This window comes from Excalfactoria chinensis (assembly GCF_039878825.1).
Source record: "Excalfactoria chinensis isolate bCotChi1 chromosome Z unlocalized genomic scaffold, bCotChi1.hap2 SUPER_Z_unloc_2, whole genome shotgun sequence".
NCBI lineage: Eukaryota > Metazoa > Chordata > Aves > Galliformes > Phasianidae > Excalfactoria > Excalfactoria chinensis.
Window position 1 is genome coordinate 771,789 of NW_027315573.1, and position 18,141 is coordinate 789,929.

General features: G+C 44.1%; 1 protein-coding gene and 1 long non-coding RNA gene across 2 annotated transcripts; both read right to left on the reverse strand.

Annotated features, from left to right (window-relative positions):
- Positions 1-2,182: 2,182 nt before the first annotated feature.
- Positions 2,183-4,700, reverse strand: LOC140264740 (contactin-3-like). The gene is made up of 3 exons (XM_072360655.1): positions 4,596-4,700; positions 2,890-3,058; positions 2,183-2,329 (listed from the first exon to the last, which is right to left on the reverse strand). Exons 1-3 carry the CDS (start codon positions 4,626-4,628, stop codon positions 2,229-2,231), a joined length of 303 nt encoding a protein of 100 aa, XP_072216756.1. The 5' UTR covers positions 4,629-4,700; the 3' UTR covers positions 2,183-2,228.
- Positions 4,701-8,535: 3,835 nt separating this feature from the next.
- Positions 8,536-10,471, reverse strand: LOC140264741 (uncharacterized). The gene is made up of 3 exons (XR_011906098.1): positions 10,344-10,471; positions 9,605-9,675; positions 8,536-8,764 (listed from the first exon to the last, which is right to left on the reverse strand). It is a non-coding gene; the product is annotated as an uncharacterized lncRNA (long non-coding RNA).
- Between the last annotated feature and the right edge of the window lie 7,670 nt (positions 10,472-18,141).

The following is an 18,141-nucleotide window of genomic DNA, read 5'->3' on the forward strand; positions in this document are numbered from 1 at the left end:
TAAATTATTTAAAAGAGCCAACTCTTCTTTAATATAATGACATTCTATTTCATCTTGGAGGAGAGGAAGCAGCCTAATTGGGTAGACAGGAAACCAAGCCAAGGAAAGTGAGGTGGGTTTTCATCTGCCAGGCTGCAGAACTATGGGCAGAGGCAGTGCTCAGCAGCTGTAGCCCTTACTCCTCCTCTTCCTCCTGCCTTCCTTTCTGTAGGAGCAGGGCATACAGGTAAGGATTTTAACCTTATGGCAGCAGAACTGCTGAGAAGGAATCTGGCACGAAGCATCAAGTAGCAGGAATGTTCTGAGGAACACAGACAAGGACTTTAGGTGCAGTGAATCCCCACGTGCAAGTGCATAATAAGGACACACACTAAGATCTGAAATAGTCTTGTATCCCTCTATGTAATAAGTATTTTATTAGAATAGAAAAATGCATACAGATAACCATAGGATACACACACAGCTGGAAGTTTTAGGAGAAATTTTCAACTTTTCAATATGAAACAAGGTACTCAGTACGTATCTCATGGAGATATAGAACTAGAAATTAAATAGTACACTGCAATAGCATGAAAATGGCAATACAGGAACGTGGGCTGGAATTCTGTGAAACAAGAATAGAAAGATTCACCCTTTGTTGCAGGAAACAGAACGATGCACTTACTAGTAACCCCTGTTTTCCATCTCCCGCCCTCCCCCCTATTTGCAAGTGTCTGAAAACATCACTGGTTAGCCACATTGAAAAGCAACTAGCCATTTATAACTATATATTTACAGTATATACAGATCTTGCTTACTTCAACAGCTAGCACTATTTTCGTCTGGATGTGATGCTAATCTATTTGAATGCAAATCAAAGTATTTCTATCGTGTTGTGATACTATTAGTCCTGGTTCTTCATATTTGTGTGCTGTAATAACTTTGTGAGATAAAAATAAAGGTCTTTAAGATATGCCTTATGTCACATGAACACTTGCTGTACTGTGGATATGTCTAAAAGGCTGACTGGTCTAAATTCGCAACGGTGACAGTCGGGGATACCAGGTTTAAGGTATTGCTATGAAAGCAAGCATAGATTTCACTGTAGCAAGCTTGAGAACCTTGATGTATTTTTAAAATGCTAAACTATAGCATTGCCATAAATTTGCTAGAATTATATGATAGTAATGGGGTGTATTAGAGCGCTGGACCAAGTGAAATAGTCTGAACTGGTTAAAGAGCAGTTGGAAAGAGAATTATGAATGTGTTATTGAATTTACAGCGCATGTGGTGCAGCAGACAAGAAGATCATTTGGGGCTGCATATCTGGAAGCACCACATCACCAGGCAGGAAGGTGGTAACAGTTCCTCTTCATAAGGCCATGGTGCAACTGCATTTCAGCAATGCTTGCAAATGGGCACTTGTGTTAGTGAAACACACTGACAGGAGTGCAGAGAAGGGCAATAGGAGTGATCCCGAAGGTGGGAGAACTCGGTTATGTACTGAATATAAGGTAAGGATGTCAGGAAATTACCTGAGAGGCGATTAAGAGGAGGGTCAAGTGCTGGAAAGAGCACACAGATGTACGCTGGGATAAAAGAGAGCCTTCTTTGAAACGTGGCTGTGAGTTCATGTCTTAGAAGTAGTGGAAGCCCTGCATCTCAGACACCCCAATGTGGACTGTGCAAAACTAACATTAATAGTGTGACTTTTCTAACTTGTAGCTTTGATTTCTTGTTAGATTCAGAATAACTTCTATAAAGGGCAGCGAGCCAATGGCACTGTCTGAAAGTACTGCCAAGTAGTTGATGTTTTCCATTGTGATTGAAACTGCACGCTCTGTTCTCAGCTTTTGTACATACAATGATGTTATCATCATACTGTAAAATATACTCAAAGCAATTCACTGTCGCTATAAAAACTGAGTTTTTCATAGAGCTGAGCTCTTCCTTGTAGTTGATCACAGTGCCATTGTTTTCAACTCTTACACTGTAGCTGAAGTACATAATATGTAAACTCCTTTGGTTCAAGTATTAAGGCATTTCAGACTCCTTTCTAAAGGATTTGCTAAACTTTACATGATATTTTTAATTCAACCTACAGTGAAATATAAAGAATTTAAAAGCACATCAGAAGAAAAACATGCATTAACCACTGCAGTTTGTTTGTTAAAAAACAACAACAAAAAAGCACTTTTCTGTAATAACTGATTGATCATTTGTTTCTCCTAGCAAACGAAAATGCATCATCACAACACTGAATTAAGAGAGAAGGTAAACACTGTTGGTAAGATGCTGGATAGACTGAAGATATTCAAGGTTGATGGACCAGAGCCTCTTGCATCCATACCTGAGACAGATGGAAAAGGTCAGGATTAAATGAAAGCACAACTGTCAGCTGTGTCAAATCATTGCTCTTACTTCATACTATGCAAAAAAACCTACTGTTGGTTTTTGTATTTGATAAACAATGAAAACTTATAAATAGGAGTGTATTTTTAAGCTACAGAAATGTACTGCAAAACATTTAAGCTATACTGATGGTCTTTACTGTCAAGACAACTATAACAAAAAAAGAAGTAAAAATGTTTCTTAATCCCAATTTACATGGTAATTTGCCAGTTCAGTAGAATGAAGTTTGTCATGCGAAAGGGCAGGAAGACTGTTAATTGCTTTTCCTTTTAATACCTTATTACCATACTACATACACGCTTTAATTTTTGTTCTCCTATCAATTCCTGTAAAGATAACCTGTGACACCTGCCTAGTGTCAACTGCACGTTTAATAATGCAGCACCATGCAAAGGTAGAGATGTGCTGCTGTACTGGTTTGGTACAATGAAGGTTCTGATAGTGGTTGAGGACTGAACATAAACAAGACAAAACAGCAGCAGTTCAGCTTCAACGTACTGGCTAATCTGGGAATCAGGATCTGATCACCGCTAGTGCCATCTCCACCTTCAGTTGTTGCTCTTACTTCTATAATGTAATCTTCATTAAACTGGAGCAGAAGTTCAGCTGTTGTTTTGTCTGTGTTCAGCACATTCATGTTGTTCTGACCGCTCGTCCTGTACAGAACCTGCAACAAAAGCAAACAGCATCTTTTGAAAATCTGTAGTGCAGTATTTCTCCCAGCAGGCTTTGGCCTTCAGTTTTTATTCATGTTTCTTGGATAAGAGGTTTTGGCCTTAGGAAAGCATGATGAGAGAAAAGGTCTAATTGTTGTTTAATATGACAGGGCACAATTACATTCAGTACCTAAGGGAGTAGTGAAAGACGTGAACATGAATGAAAGTATTTCACCTGACTTTAATCTGAAATGGCAGGATGTGTGACAGGACGTTCTGCTGTCTGCTGAGAGTCGTCACTGCTTCATAGATTACCCCACAGTTTGGAGTCTGTCGTTATCTCTAGATCAACTGATGTTGCCAATGCATAATATGGGGAAGGAGAGAACTAGTCAGAATGAGAAAATGATGGGACTGTGTTGGAAGATGTTCCACAAGTGCTAATTAAATTACTCTGTCATTACTGTTAACTACAGAAAATGTCCTGTTCTAGGGATACGAGCAAGAGCAACATCAGCTTCTCTTCTGGTTTGACATCCAGCGCACGCACCTGGCAGAGCTCTGCAAACTTGACAAGCAGGTAAGTCAGGGCTTTCCCAATGCAATATGAAACTATAATGGCAATAGTAATGGATGTTAAGAAATGCATGATGGTCCATCACCAGTCCAGGATCCTCACCCAGAATCCATCTACATGACAGTGGCCTCTTGGCTGTGTGCTACACGCTGCCACCCTCGGGCCATGCTCCCTAATGCCATGCTGTGCTGAAACAAGCTCTGAGGGACACAACCATCTGGCTGCCCTCCACAACACCCATGCTGCGGCTGCTCTGCTGCTTTCAATGTCATTTGTTGGATATTCTGCTTGACAAACCAGCGTTCTGTTACCTGTAGTGCCCTTGCTTCTGGGGATAAAAAAATGACAGCCCTAAATGCTTTTACTTGGGTAAAATTAACCAGCATTATCAAAATTCAGCTTATTGGTATGTTTTCAGTAGAGAAACCTGAGAATGTTGTGGGAGACAAAGTATGCAGTTTGGAACTGTACACTGGATTCCTTTTGTTTGGCTTCCTCCTGTGAAACCAGGTAAGCTTTCAGCATTCGTTTCTTTCCGGTGCATCCCAGAACAATGCAGTCACATCTTCACATACATTTGTATACCTTTAAGTGTCACATGAGGTCCAGCTGTCCACTGATCAAGAACATCCTCAACAATTCTCATAAGTATAAATGATGTATTTAAATACTTGTATGTTTGTGCACTGATCAGCTCTGGAATAGATGCAGCTAAGAAGAGAGGGAGCAAGTCCCACAGAAGTAAGAAGAAAAAGGTTGAAGAATATCAATTTCATGCCTGGTACTAAAAAATCTACTTAGCCAGCAAGAGAAAGCATCAGTGTACCATGAATGGTGAAAGGACTGCGGTTTGTGAGACACAGTTTGAATATGATTTTAATTACAAAAGTGAGACAGAGGATGCAAGTAGATGAAGTAAGGAAGGGAGCAGTGCTTTCTGATTCCTCTGTAGTTGCCCTTTTTCTGCTCACCTTGTACCCAGTCACCTCAGACTCGTTCTCCATGGCTCTCACTTCTTCCCAGTTGAGGATTACTCTGGAGTCAGTAACGTTCCACACAACGTTTCCTGGTGGTTGGCTGGGAGCTTTGAATACATAATAAAAGCACGACTTTAATTTAATTGGCATTAGTGATTTATTCTACAGTAGGAAATAACAGGTCAGGTAATTGATTGTCATTATGTGTCGGATGTAAAAGCAAGTCAAATACGGCCTCGTCATTTGTACACTTTATGGTTCAGAGACTAAATTGGAAAAACAGAATGAAAGAAAAACAGAATAGCAAATAAATGTTATTTCTGAAGTTGCATTATCTGTTGATGGTGTTTCATTAAGTGCAGTCAAACAAAAGCGTATTTCTTAGGACACGGGTGATCAATTAGAACATACTCTAATGAAACCAGTGATGATAACAGACAGTTCCTATTTGTAGTATGTTTTGAAGAATAAGTAAATACTTCGCAATAAACAGGTTTAGTGAATATTCAGACCTCTGATTGACTTCAACATGGCTGAAATACAAAAACAGGCGACAAGATGTTTTTGTTCTGTTAACTGGAGGCATGATTTGGAAATGCAGTCTGTATGGTTTCAGGAGCTGCAGCTGGAACAATTAATGAGCTTTTAGCTAAGCAAGCCTATTGGTTTTTGGGGGTGTTTTTCTGGTGGTGTTCATTAACAACCTGAGACTTGTTTTCAGAGGGAGTGCTGTGCTTCTGGCTGTACACCTCAATGGAAGGGTAAAATACAAACCTGTTCAGATGCTTCAAGTTGACTTCCCAGAAAGTGGATCATGCAACAAACCACTGAGCTATTAAAATATTTCTAAACGCATTAAGGGAAACAATTTACTGTTGCTGTCACCTAGTGGAGGCTATTGCTGCTTAGGTGGACCGCTCCAAGCTTTGATGCTGAACGTATCCACTATTAACACCTAACAGTGCTTTCACAGCCCTGTGCCTGCACTCACGCTTGTGGCTTTCTGGTTGTTTTGTTTTTTTCCCATTCCCTTTATTTTTAAGCTAATTTGCATACATAGCTCCATTAGCAGTCAGATCATAAAGCACCTGATTATAGAGCACAGCACTGTGTGGACACAAAATGTGAGGCCAAGATATAAAATAACTGAAGTCAAACAACTATTCTAAGATCTGTTCTTTTGCAGTGTTTGTCTTGTTCTATACTAAATAGGATTCAACCTGATGCACTCATAGCTAATTTCTGTAAATGCAAGAGGAGTTTGTTTTTCTCCTGAGATTTGAGTATTAGAGCAGATACAGATAGTTTACACACTCAGATATTAAAGCTGAATTTGAGAGAAATGAGTCACTCTCTTAAATCCATAACTACAAATGTCATCTAAAAGAATGGAGAATAATTATATAGAAACTGTATAGAAACTTACACAGAAACTATAGAACAGACTTACAGAACTGACGGAAAAGGCTCTACTTTGCTTCAGCTACCCACATCTCCAATAAGGTTCAAGTTTGTAATAGCTAATACCAAACCATTATGTCCAGTGCAAAGTGTGCAAATAGCTGCACCGATTTCTCTAGGGCTCATCAGATGCTTAAAGTTAGTCATACACACTAATATTTCTCTTATTTACTGATGAGACAGAACAGTTTGTTATAAGACCTTCTGAATACTAAGTAATAACATCTCACCTTGTAAACTGATGTGAAACCTCCACAATTAACTGCAGTTTTTTGTAGTAAAGGCTAAGTAAGAATAATCTAGAAAACTTCTCCTTGACGTGCTTCATGGTAACTGTATGTATAATGTATTTAAATGCCAATAAATATCAGTCAGAGTTGGATCAGTCCTCAGTGCGAGTGAGCAACGCTTGTTTATGTGTATGAAGTTATTGTGAGATTACACTTTCATAATATTGATGATACAGCTCCTTTCAGCAGAAGGACATTAATGACTGTTCCAGGCAGTTTGACCTTTCATGCATTTTTAGTGCTGCATTCTTGTGAATCTGGAAGAAATACTTCAAAACTGATTACCCTGATTTTGAGTTGTATCACAAGGCAAGAACACATTGAATATACTTTTCATTTGTAGAAAAATTAGTGCAGTCTTTGACAATCTGTTCTCCAGCTTAATGTCTCCTTTTTAATAGGAAAGGGGCCTCTTGTGTTACTTGATTAAGGGAGAACAATGGATGTGAATGATTATTTTGCATGAATTGTGTGAGGATCATTCAAATGCTGTGCCCTGGAGAACTTCAGGATGTTATAAAACCCTGCAATAAAAAATGTTGTTCAGGATGTTAAAAAGCCCTGCAATAAGTCACTGCTCTTCTTTCCAACTAACAGAATTCTTTCTTTTTACATTCATTAAGTCACTAAAAGAATAATCAAGTTTTTATGCAGAAATGATCTTACCTCAGCTCTGCCGGTATGCTCGAGTTTATGTACTCATTGTGCTAAAGTAGCAGAGGGTAAAAACTTGAGGATCTGTGCTTGACTTAGTTGCCCAGCTCTTCTATTCTGTATGAAGATTTAGGTCACTTATGTGCATCGTGATTCCCACTAATGCGTCTATTCTTCATCTGCCTGCAAATGCTAACACACCATTATGCCTCTCCCCACTTCATAGCTGTGATACTTACGTGTCCTTTTTGTGGTAGCATTCACTGTGGCACTGAAGGGACCTGCTCCAGCACTGTTGTAGGCACGGACAGCTGTGTAGTATGCTAAATTGCTCTTCAAACCTGTTATTCTTATTGATGTTTCATTCCCAGCAGCTTTAACTCTGTTTGAAGATTCTTCTTTTCCTCCATTATTCCAGTACCTAACCTAGTAGATATAGAACAGAGCTACTTAAAATGTTGGATAAACGTTCAATTCCATACAGCAGCATTGTGTTTGTCTCCTTCAGGTGCGTATCTGTCAGCTGAAAAAGTAGAAATACATTCAAGTTTCCAAAATATATACGCTGTTTCAACACAATTTGCTCATCCATCTGCCTTTTATGCTTGCTGCCCTTTTGACTGCAGAAAAAGCAAAACTGAAATATTAGATGTTGCTTAAATTAAAGAATTACAACCAGAGGAGAATCACCGCTTCATCTACAAAGGAAACAAGTTAGAGTCTGAAAAATGTAGCTCCCAAAATAGGTGCAATTCTGGAAACAAAAGTCAGTTTGATAATACTGATAGACACAGCACTCAGCACAGGAAGCAAAACAGTTTCATTCTTAGTTCCATTTCAGAGATATATGGAAGAAAACATTCATTTTCTGGGTGAAGGTGGTGCAGAGAAAAAGCCTGGATGGATGGTAACCTTCTATAAACTAAGCATTACTAGAGGCTAATACTCTGCACTAATAGCTGTTTGCTTTGATTTTCAAACAACAAACAACAACCCCCCCCAAAAAAAAAGACTATACCTATACTAAACAGAATCTTGACTTCTGAATAGTGGCAGAAATGGAGAAGTACTGGGCAGAAGGCTCAGGCTGGCTGAACATGCTCCCCAGAGCCTGGCCTGCACTGCACTCAGTGTTGGCTCAGACCCACAGCCCAGAAGAAAGGTCAGGAACCAGGCTGTCTGGCACAAGCGATGCGTGTGAAGACATCCTGGATCGCAGCCCTTTAAAACAGGAGAAGCATTTTAAATGACGTTACCTCATAACCCAGTAGTCTTCCACTGCTCATCTTCCAGGGAATGGCTTTCCAGGAGACTTCGATGACAGAGGAGGACAGGCTTGTCACAGACACACCAGAGGGGGCAACGGCAGGCTCTGCAATTGGAAATCAGCACTGGAGAGATGAGCAGCGTAGGTGATGGTGCAAATAAATATGTTCATGTTCAAGTTGACCTCAGTTATATCAGCTGTTGCCATATTATTTGATAAAACATCTCATATTAAACATATGCAGAAAATCACATACCTTCTTCAGCTGAAAAAACGGCGGTTATTGAACTGAAAGGCCCTTCTCCTTTATTGTTATAGACACCAACTTTGACTTCATATAGTGAGAACGGCAAGATGCTTTCATTCCTAAAGACACATCTGGGTGTGTCAGGAGAGGTGACTACAGTCTGTATCCACGTTGTGGTGCCAAAGGGGCGAAAAGCGACCACATCTCCAAATCCTTCTCCATTTTGTAACTCCTCAGGGATGGGCTGTGAGAAAAGCAACCAGCAACAGAAGCCCGTGATGTTACATACTGCACTGGAAAAGCTTGGAAGGAGCAAAGCATCACTGCTGTGAATGTATTGCATGCAGCTGCAAACTGTTTCTGGTCTGCATTTGGGATCACTGCATCAACAAGTAAACTCTGGTACCGTAGAGTGAAATGCTTTCATTTGAAACTATCCGCACATCTCTTAAAGAGCAGCTCCCAAACACGTTTCTTGTTCTCCAGTTAAGTACACCGCCTTAAGACACTTCAGGAAACATATTTTTTCAATTTCTGGTCACATTTCATAGTACATAAATAATATCAGAGAATTCAGTACTACCTTTGTACAGCGTCTGCACCTTCCCCCAATGTGATTTGATTAAGTAACAACATGGAGCTAATATCAGTAAGAAGTAGCATGGTAACATCTTATAACTCATTAAAAATAGGATACATCATTTGAAGTAGTATCTGATCCTTTAGCTCAGGCATCCTGAGTTAATGGTAGGAAAGGACAACCTGTAAAGTTGCACTTTGGCTCAACCTCTGAGCAACAATCAGCCCTTCCTTTTCCCATCCCTCCCTGTCCCCTTTTACCTTGACGCTGTTTGAGAGAAAAGTAATCATCTTAGACAAGCTAACTGAATTTCTTACTGATTGCAGTCAAACAGTAGCAAGTGAAAGTGGGAAGGCAAACGTGCATAGCTCACATTACAGAGTGTTACCGAGCACATACACATCCTAGATGAGAAGCTGCTGCAGCCTGGAAAATTTGTCTTTAAAGAAGCATTTCAATGAAAACAACCATTCTCTGAAGAAAATTGCTTGCCAGAAAACTTACATCCCATGTTATGACCAGTTCAGACCTGCTGCCGCCTCCCCCACTGACTTCAGCTGGGGGAATTTCAGGAGCTGTGAAACAGAAACATGCAGCTGTCGACACCGTGTAAATAGAGGAGATGATATCACAAGTTAACCTCATTCTCTGGAGCTGACTCTCCAGTTTTCCTATTTCTTTTGCAAATTGAGATGAGTGCTTTAGAACCAGCGTGGGGCAAACACGCATTGGAGCATTTGCAGAACCTCACAAATGGAACCCTGTATGTGCTCTGCTTTCAATGTTTACTGAGCATCTAAAAATCAGTGTCATGCTTCAAGTTTTCAACAGGGCTCACTTACCCAGGTGTGCTGGGCAACAGCCTTATCCCCATTAACACCTGGTATTTCAATCAGTGCATTCTGAGCTACATGCTGGTACTGTGGAAGGTGTACACTGAGCAAACACCAGGAAGAGGAAATTGTCAAAACTCACCTCTTCCCCAGCCATTTACAGCTTCAGACTGTGCAGCACTGACTGAACAGAGACTTTGCCATGCTAAATACAGCTGAAATATATTTGGATATAGTATGTGGGCATAAATTGTCCTAAAGCTGAACACAAATACTAACCAACTAGTTACATTTGACTTTTACATTTGATGCAAATTCCAAGCTTAATTGAAATGAGCCAAATACTTGATTTTTTTGTTATAATATATTCAAGATGCTCGTATTAAAGACAAATAGAAGAACCCACTAACCTGCCTCTTCAGTTCTTACTTTTTCTGAGGGTAAACTAGGTTCTCCACCTCCTATTTTGTTACTGGCAACTACACGAAATTCGTATTCAACCCAAGGATTTAAATCCACCACTGTGGTTGTGAATGTATTCCCATCAGTCACATCTGGAACTCTTAATAGAGAAGCAGAGAATTAAGAACCTGCTGTATCCTGACCAAGAGTATTTCAACAGAACCTATAACAAGAAATGCATTTTACCTGTGGTAACTCGCTGCCAGCCAACTGAAAAAGGTGTTCTTGCTTGCACGGTGTAAGCGGTCACTGGGCTGTGATTATCTGTGCCTTCTTGCCAGGAGATCTGAGCTGTAGTATCAGTTATTTCATCCACTCTCACGCGTTCAGGGGGCCCAGGTGAGCCTAGGAAAAGATTGAAAAACAAGTGGTGTTTAGTAAAGCCAGTGCCCCGGAAATCCCTAATACTGCAGTAAGGATTCTCATTCTGTATAGTACTGTGGGAAGAAGAAAACGTTTGGATTAGGATAAATATTAACATTAATCATACTTGCATCTGATAAGGTAATTCTGAAATAGTAACCCTGAACTGTTATGCAAACGACAGGTTTTGTTTCAGTCCGCTGACCTTTGCTCAGCATGATTCTTCTTCCCATTCCACATTATCTAGCTTTTACTTTGGTCCTTGATGTCCTCTTTTAATCTACTAAGGTATCTCTGTAGTCTGCCTGTTTGTTCCCTGCAGCTGTTGTAGTGTATGAAGCACTGCAGCAGTTCTTCATCAGAACATCTGATCAGCACCACGAACGACAGTTCAGTCAGGCAACTGTCCTGCTGCATTCTGGAAAAGCCCCGATTCCGGGCAGCCTAGCAAAAATGCTGTTTCTGTCTGATCTGCAGCAGCAAACTGGTGAAATAACTAACAGTACAAAGGCAATTATAAAATACCTGGTATATTTTGAAATACATTGAATAAAATGTGATTGCATCACGTTGATTTCTGGATTACCGCTTTTTCTTGTGCAATAAATGTAGCTGCATCATCAACAATGAAAGCTACAGTTCATGCTTAGCTCTGCAAGCATTCCTGCTCCGGAATGAAAGGGGGAAGGGGAGGGGAGGGGAGGGGAAGGGGAAGGGGAAGGGGAAGGGGAAGGGGAAGGGGAAGGGGAAGGGGAAGGGGAAGGGGAAGGGGAAGGGGAGGGCAAGGGGAGGGGAAGGGGAGGGGGAGTGTAATCTGTATGCCCACTCAGTATCCTGTCTACTGTGGTGAGCAGCTGCATCTGCACGCACAGGGAATGTAAGGAGATGGGGTACATGGTACTGCCTGCTGCAGCATGGCCTCTCTGCTCCACCTCTTACCCAACTCCTGCTTACAGCTGCACCTGATGGACTCCGCACCTCCTTAGAATTGAAACTACCTCCTACTTCAGACTGTCCTATCTGCCTGTATTTCACAGCATCCCTCAGCAAGAGGGCTGTGCACTGGGCAGGCTCAGCAGGTGGTGGATCACCTGCAGCAACCCTGTGGTGTCTGTACTTTGGGGGGCAGCAGTGTGGGGCAGAGGTATGTGCCCCCACAAAAACATGATGGAGCAGCAGGGAGTAGCAGCTGGAGCTCTGCATTGGATAGAGAAGCTGCAAAACAAACAGGCAGCCAGCAATGGTGCCAACGTTGAACAAGGTGGAAGGAGCACAGGCAGTGCCACGCTGGGAAGGACTACCAGGGAACATTAATCAGGCCCCATGCTGCAGCTGAATCACCGTGTGCCGTCCCCAGCATTCCTGGCCAAGGGACAACTCAATGCAGATAAGAAGGAATGAAGACAGGACACCCCACCCCATTATACCAGCTAAGATACCCCACTGCAGGCATTGCATTATGCAGAATATAAATGTCAGGTTTTTTATTCCCTTAGATCCGATTGCTACAGATGATGCCTTTTTCTCTGCCAAGGACCACGATGCCTGAGCAAAGGCCACTGTGTATCTTACTGCACTGCAGTGCACGTGTGGAGAGAATTAAAGCAAAGGAAGGTCACTCATTCAAGCGAGCAAGAGGAGAGCACAGAGAAACATTGAGTTGAGGGACATGGTTCAGTGGGAACTATTGGAGATGGGTGGATGGTTGGACTGGATGATCTTGTAGGTCTTTTCCAACCTTGGTGATTCTGTGGTTCTGTGAAACCCAACACCCCCCATCACTGCTAGAGAAGAGGGAAGGCAGGTCATTAATCCAGCAGCCAAGAAATCACTCTCAAAGGGCTGAGGCACACCGAGATTCTGTGGGTTTCTAGTAAACTGTGCCAACTCTCCCTTCACAGAATCATAGAATCACAGAATTATCAAGGTTGGAAAAGACCTAAAAGATCATCCAGTCCAACCATCACCAATACTTCTCAGCTAAATCATATCTCTCAACACAACATCCAAACATTTCTTGAACACCCCCGTGGTCGGTGACTCCACCACCTCCCTGGGCAGTCCATTCCAGTGCCTGGCCACCCTTTCTGAGAAGTCCTATTTCCTAATCACCAGGAGTTGTTGCAGCCAAAGTGCAGGACTCGGCACTTGGTCTTGTTAAACCTCATCCCATTGGCTTCAGCCCAGCTCTCCAGCCTGCCCAGATCCCTCTGTAGGGCCTCACTACCCCCAGGCAGATCCACACTTCCGCATCACCCTGCTTCTAAAGAGAGAAAGGAAGAAACGGTGGTGGGAATGGGCACCCAAGATTTGCAGAGAGGTTCCAGATTTGCCAGAGATGGAATATCAGAGCGCTGAGACATTCTTAATTAACTAAAGGAATGATTGGGGAGCATATTCACAACACCAGCATAAGCTATAATCACCGGGCACAGTTAGCTTTCCTATGGCTCATATCAGCTCAGGGGGCTCAGCTGAGACACCTGCACAGTGCTGGGATTATTCTGATGGAAATACTCTCTTCAGATACCCTGTTAAATCCATCTGAAATTACTGTACAGAGCCTTAGCTCTTGGCCACCACTTCTAGCCCACCCTTCACTACTCCCAGCAGCTAGAACAAACTTTTCAGAAGAAACCCAGGGCAGCAGAGACCTGGCAGACCATAACCAAGTGCAGCCTGCAGGAGGGTACTGCACACTCTGCTACCACCCTGCTCCAGCAGGTTAAGGAGTCTGAGCCTCACTGTCCTTTTACACCTGGGGAGAACAGACTTTTGGCACCTAATGCCAACATATCCCACTAAAAGATACGCCTAAGGCATTGAATGCTCTTCTCACTACCTCCTCCCAGTCCTCCCCTAGGAACAGAAACCATGAAGATTCTACAGCAAACGCATCTATGCTGCAAGAGCACACTGAACCACCTGCAACAGTGAAACATGGTTTTGTAGAGTGGCTTTGAAAACACACCTTTAGACAGCTGTCTCCCTGTAGCCAAAAGGAACCCAAGCAGGAAAAGAAGAGTCCAGCCTGAAACACGCCCATGCTACTAGTCCAGGTTTTCCACGGTGAATGCAGAATCCATCCTGTTCTTGAGGTAACAAATGACCAGTGGGTCTCCCCTTGCTCCACCCCTTCTCCTTAAAAGTGAGAAAAAGAGAAAACAAGCAGAAGAAACCCAGACGTACCTTTCCACACACAAAGCAGAAATTGGAACAGCAACAGTGACTGTCTCCCTCCTGAGACATGGTGGGGAGCATCCCAGAGGAAGCCCAGGTTCTTTGCTTCTCTCCACAGGGACTTCAAGCACTCCTGGCAAGAGCTGGTTTTGTTCCTTCTTCAACTGCTTCCATCACCAAAATCTCCTTTTGAAAAGGAACCCTAAAGAAAGAAGCAGCAAATGAAAAATAATGAGCAAGAACCACTTTCCCAGCTTTCTTCTGACACGCAATTTGGACCCTTGACTAGGGCAAGGACTTAAAATCAGCTGGTTCCAAGAATGATCAGAATTAGCACTGAAATCACTCACTGAACTGTAGCTGGTTACCTCCAAATTCTTTTGCTTTTGGGAACAGATGGACACAGAGTTGAAGGACACAAGATAAATGACATCTACTTCACTGTAGGTGGTTAAGCTTGGAAGTAGGACTTGAGCAAGAAAAGCTTCTCAACTCCTTGTAAGACACAAAGCAGTGGGATGATTTCCCACACCTGCAGAAAGTCTGATCTCTGCCACAGGTGGGTGAGTGACACAAAAGCTGAGCTGCCCATCCAGAAGCACGTGGGGCAGGGCATGGAGTGGTTACATACCAACATGTGAACAGGCACTCTCCTATCAGAAGGGAAATGCCTTCTCTCTTCCATGCCATGCCCACACCACTCCTCAGGGCTGCGCTGACAGCACGGAAACAATGCAGACATGTTTTTGTCATCGTGGTGGTTTTTCACAGACCCAAAAAATGAGATATTGGGTTGCCGTGCGGGTTCCTGGGTGACATTGCCATTTCCAAGCCATTGCTTCCTAGGGGCAAAGAAGGTAAAATGCTTTAACAATTTTTCACCCAGAGATTGCTATTTTACCATTCTTTTATGCAAAAAAGGAGGACAACACAGCAGATTCTTGCAGCTGCATCAATGCCCTGGGTGCTAAAGGAATGCAAAGACAGAAATATCAAACATCCCTATGTTATTCCCATACAAGGAGGGAAGTTATGTTTAGTAATATCTTTTATTATTTAAAAGAGGTAGTTGGCACTCCTAAAGGAAAATCCCAGGCCTCAAGTTCTGACAGTGCGGCAATCTGGAATGGACTCAGATGTGGATGACCCAAATGATTAATTCTGGGTTCTAACATCCCTTCTATGCATTGACACGTTTTCTCTCTTAACTTTCCCAGCCATCACATGTCCGCAGAACATCCAACAAACTCTCCTTCACTGCGCACGTAGGCATTCATCCAACCACAGCCATCAGTCATTCCTAGCCATGCACTCTCCCTCCAGTCATGGTCAGTATCACGTGGCCATCACGCAGCTTACTTGACTCAATTTTTCTCTTTTTCTGGAGGTGTCCTTGGTTCCCAGCCTTACCTTCTCATGCCGTTCATCTCGCTCTGCAGCTCCTGCTCTGAATAGTCTTCTTATGTTCCCACGGGACAGGTGGAAAATGAAGACACGGCCCCTGCCACCAAGGCCAGCTCTGCAGCACACATGACCTGAGGAGCACTTGGCTACTCATGCAAACTGCGCAGTGCAAGGAAGATTGTTGCCTGTTGCACTTCTTCTTCTAATGGCTCAGAAAGTAGCTTTCCTACCTAGTAAATGGGAAAAGAATATTAATAATAATAATAATAAAAAGAAAACAAAAGCCTGACACAAAGCAGACGTGATTGTTACTATGGAATTAAGGAGGGCGAGGGATTTGCCCTCTATATGAAGAAGCTGACTGCAAAGGACTAAGAACAGTCAGGATCACATGGAGAACTTGTGGGTCAAATTAGGGACTGAACCAATCATGGGCTTCTGCAGCTGAGGGTCTGTTGACGGGCCCTGCTTACTGCAGCTACCAGAAGCACCGCGCTCACTGACTCAACTTGATGGGGGATTCCAGACAGGCTGGGAAATCAGCATGGCTGGCTGCAAGCTGTCTGAGAGACTGCTGGAGTGCACTGAGAAGAACTGTGTGGCCCAAGCATTGAGCACACCAAGCAGAAGGGAAGCATTACTGGACACGGTGCACAGCAGGGCTTAAGACTGGAGGTGGTCAGGGCTGTAGTGACCATGCCCTCCTGGAGTTCCTCATCTCAAGGAATGCAGGCCTGGCAAAAAGCAAAGTCAGGACCCTGAGCTTCAGGAGAGTCAGCCGCAGGCTGTACAAAGAATTACTGGACAAGAGCCACTGGAAAACTGTTCTGAGGGGCAAAGGAATGGAAAAGAGATGGGAACATGCACAGAAAAACTTTCTCAGAGCTGCCTACACCTACCACAAACATCCCTGTGTGTGCACCTCTGTGCAACCCAACTCCTCAGCACACCGGCACACAAAGCTGGTGAGGGCTCTGGAGCACAATGGGGCCATATGAGGAGAGGCTGCAGGAGCTGGGAATGCTCAACCTGGAGAAGAGATGGCTCTGAGCAACACCGTGAGCCCCCACTCACCTCAGCAGAGGTCAACCTGCACCCCAGCCTTCCGCCCATCCACGTGCACACGCACACACCTGCGCCACTCTGCCTGATTTGATCACCCACATTCACGCACCGCACCTTGTGCTCTCCATTGCATTCACAGACGTGTGCCGACCATCCCTGGGAACACGTATGTGCCTACACCTACCAGTAAACATCCCTGTGTGTGCACCTCTGTGCAACCCAACTCCTCAGCACACCCCTGTGCAAGCACACATTGGTGCCACCGCGTCCACGCACTATCCATGTGCTCACACACACTCACGTGTCCACATCCCCTAGTGCAGCCCTGTGCGCACACACACAGACACACGCGTAACCCCTTCCTTTCACTCCCAAAGTGCACGCACACACCGGTACCACAATGTCCTTGCGGAGCTCCAACACTCTGCACACCCCTGTGCACGCACATGTATGTGCATGCTCATCCTTGCACACATACCCACTGACCTACACACACCTGAGCAACCCCACTGCTTTGGACACTCACAAAAACAAATGTGTGCAACACCATCTGTGCACAAATCCACACACACACACACACAAAACATGGAACCCCACTGCTTTGCACAATCCTGTGCACACTCACGTGTGTCATGCACTCATTTCCCAGCCAGTCCTCGTGGGGTCTCTTACTTAGGACGGGAGTGCAGGGGAGCAGCCAGAAGCTGTTTGCATTCCCTGCTGTCTGCTGGGCAGGTTTGTTGGCGATGCTTGGGTTGCTTTGCTTTCCCTTGGGAGGTGGGAAGGAGCTTTGGGTTGGAGGCACATCCCGTGCCAGAGCATCCCGATGGCACGCGTGGGATCAGCAGGTCTGTCAGAGAAGTGGGTGAGGTTGCACGCCAAGCTGCAGCAGAGGAAGGGGAGGAGGGCCCAGCACAGCTCTGCACCACGCTCTGCCACGCTGGGCAGCTTGTTCCTGGCTCAGCAGTGCCATCAGACAAGAAGCAGGGAAGGAAAGCAAGGATGGGGGTACCATCAAACAGAGTCCGTGCAAGCCTGTGCAAGACAAACAGACCCAGAGCTTGTGTTTTTTTTCTGCTTTTGTAGCATTTGTGTGCTGTAGCTGAGCAAAACCTTCTGCTGCTTGATTCTTCTTCTGCAACAGCCACCTACTGGTAAATGGCTTTGGGGATGGAGGATGTGACAGAAAGCATTTGTCTGCACGACAGCGTAGTTACACTTGGTCTAGAGAGTGAGAGAGGCTGGCAGCACTGCCTGATGTTGGTCAGGGTGAGCTCCTTCTTCCGCAGCGTGATGATGGCAGGGCCGGAGACGATCTGCAGGGACAGCTCAGAGGTGGGAGCTGGGAATGGACACGGCAGGAGGACAGAGGTGTGAGGGAGCAGCCAAGGCAGCGAAGAGCATCAAAAGGCCCTGAAAAGCATCACAAAGCCACAGCCAGGAGGCTTGGGGTTTGCATGAGCAGCATCCAGGATACCAGAGACTATGTGCTCCCCTAAAAAATGGTAACAGAGCTCTCGCTGCAGGCATCACAAAACCAGGCAAAATGGGAACACACCCAGAGCTCTGCTGCACGCACCCCACAGTCACAGCATTGCAAGCTGAGCTGCCTTGCTGTTTCTTGCATTCATCATGGTCCCTGTGAATGAAGACTTGGAACACAGTCAAGGCGTTGATTGAGCACCAGAGTGCCTTTATTCAATCGGAGAAAGGAGGACGGGAGAGGGACGGGGA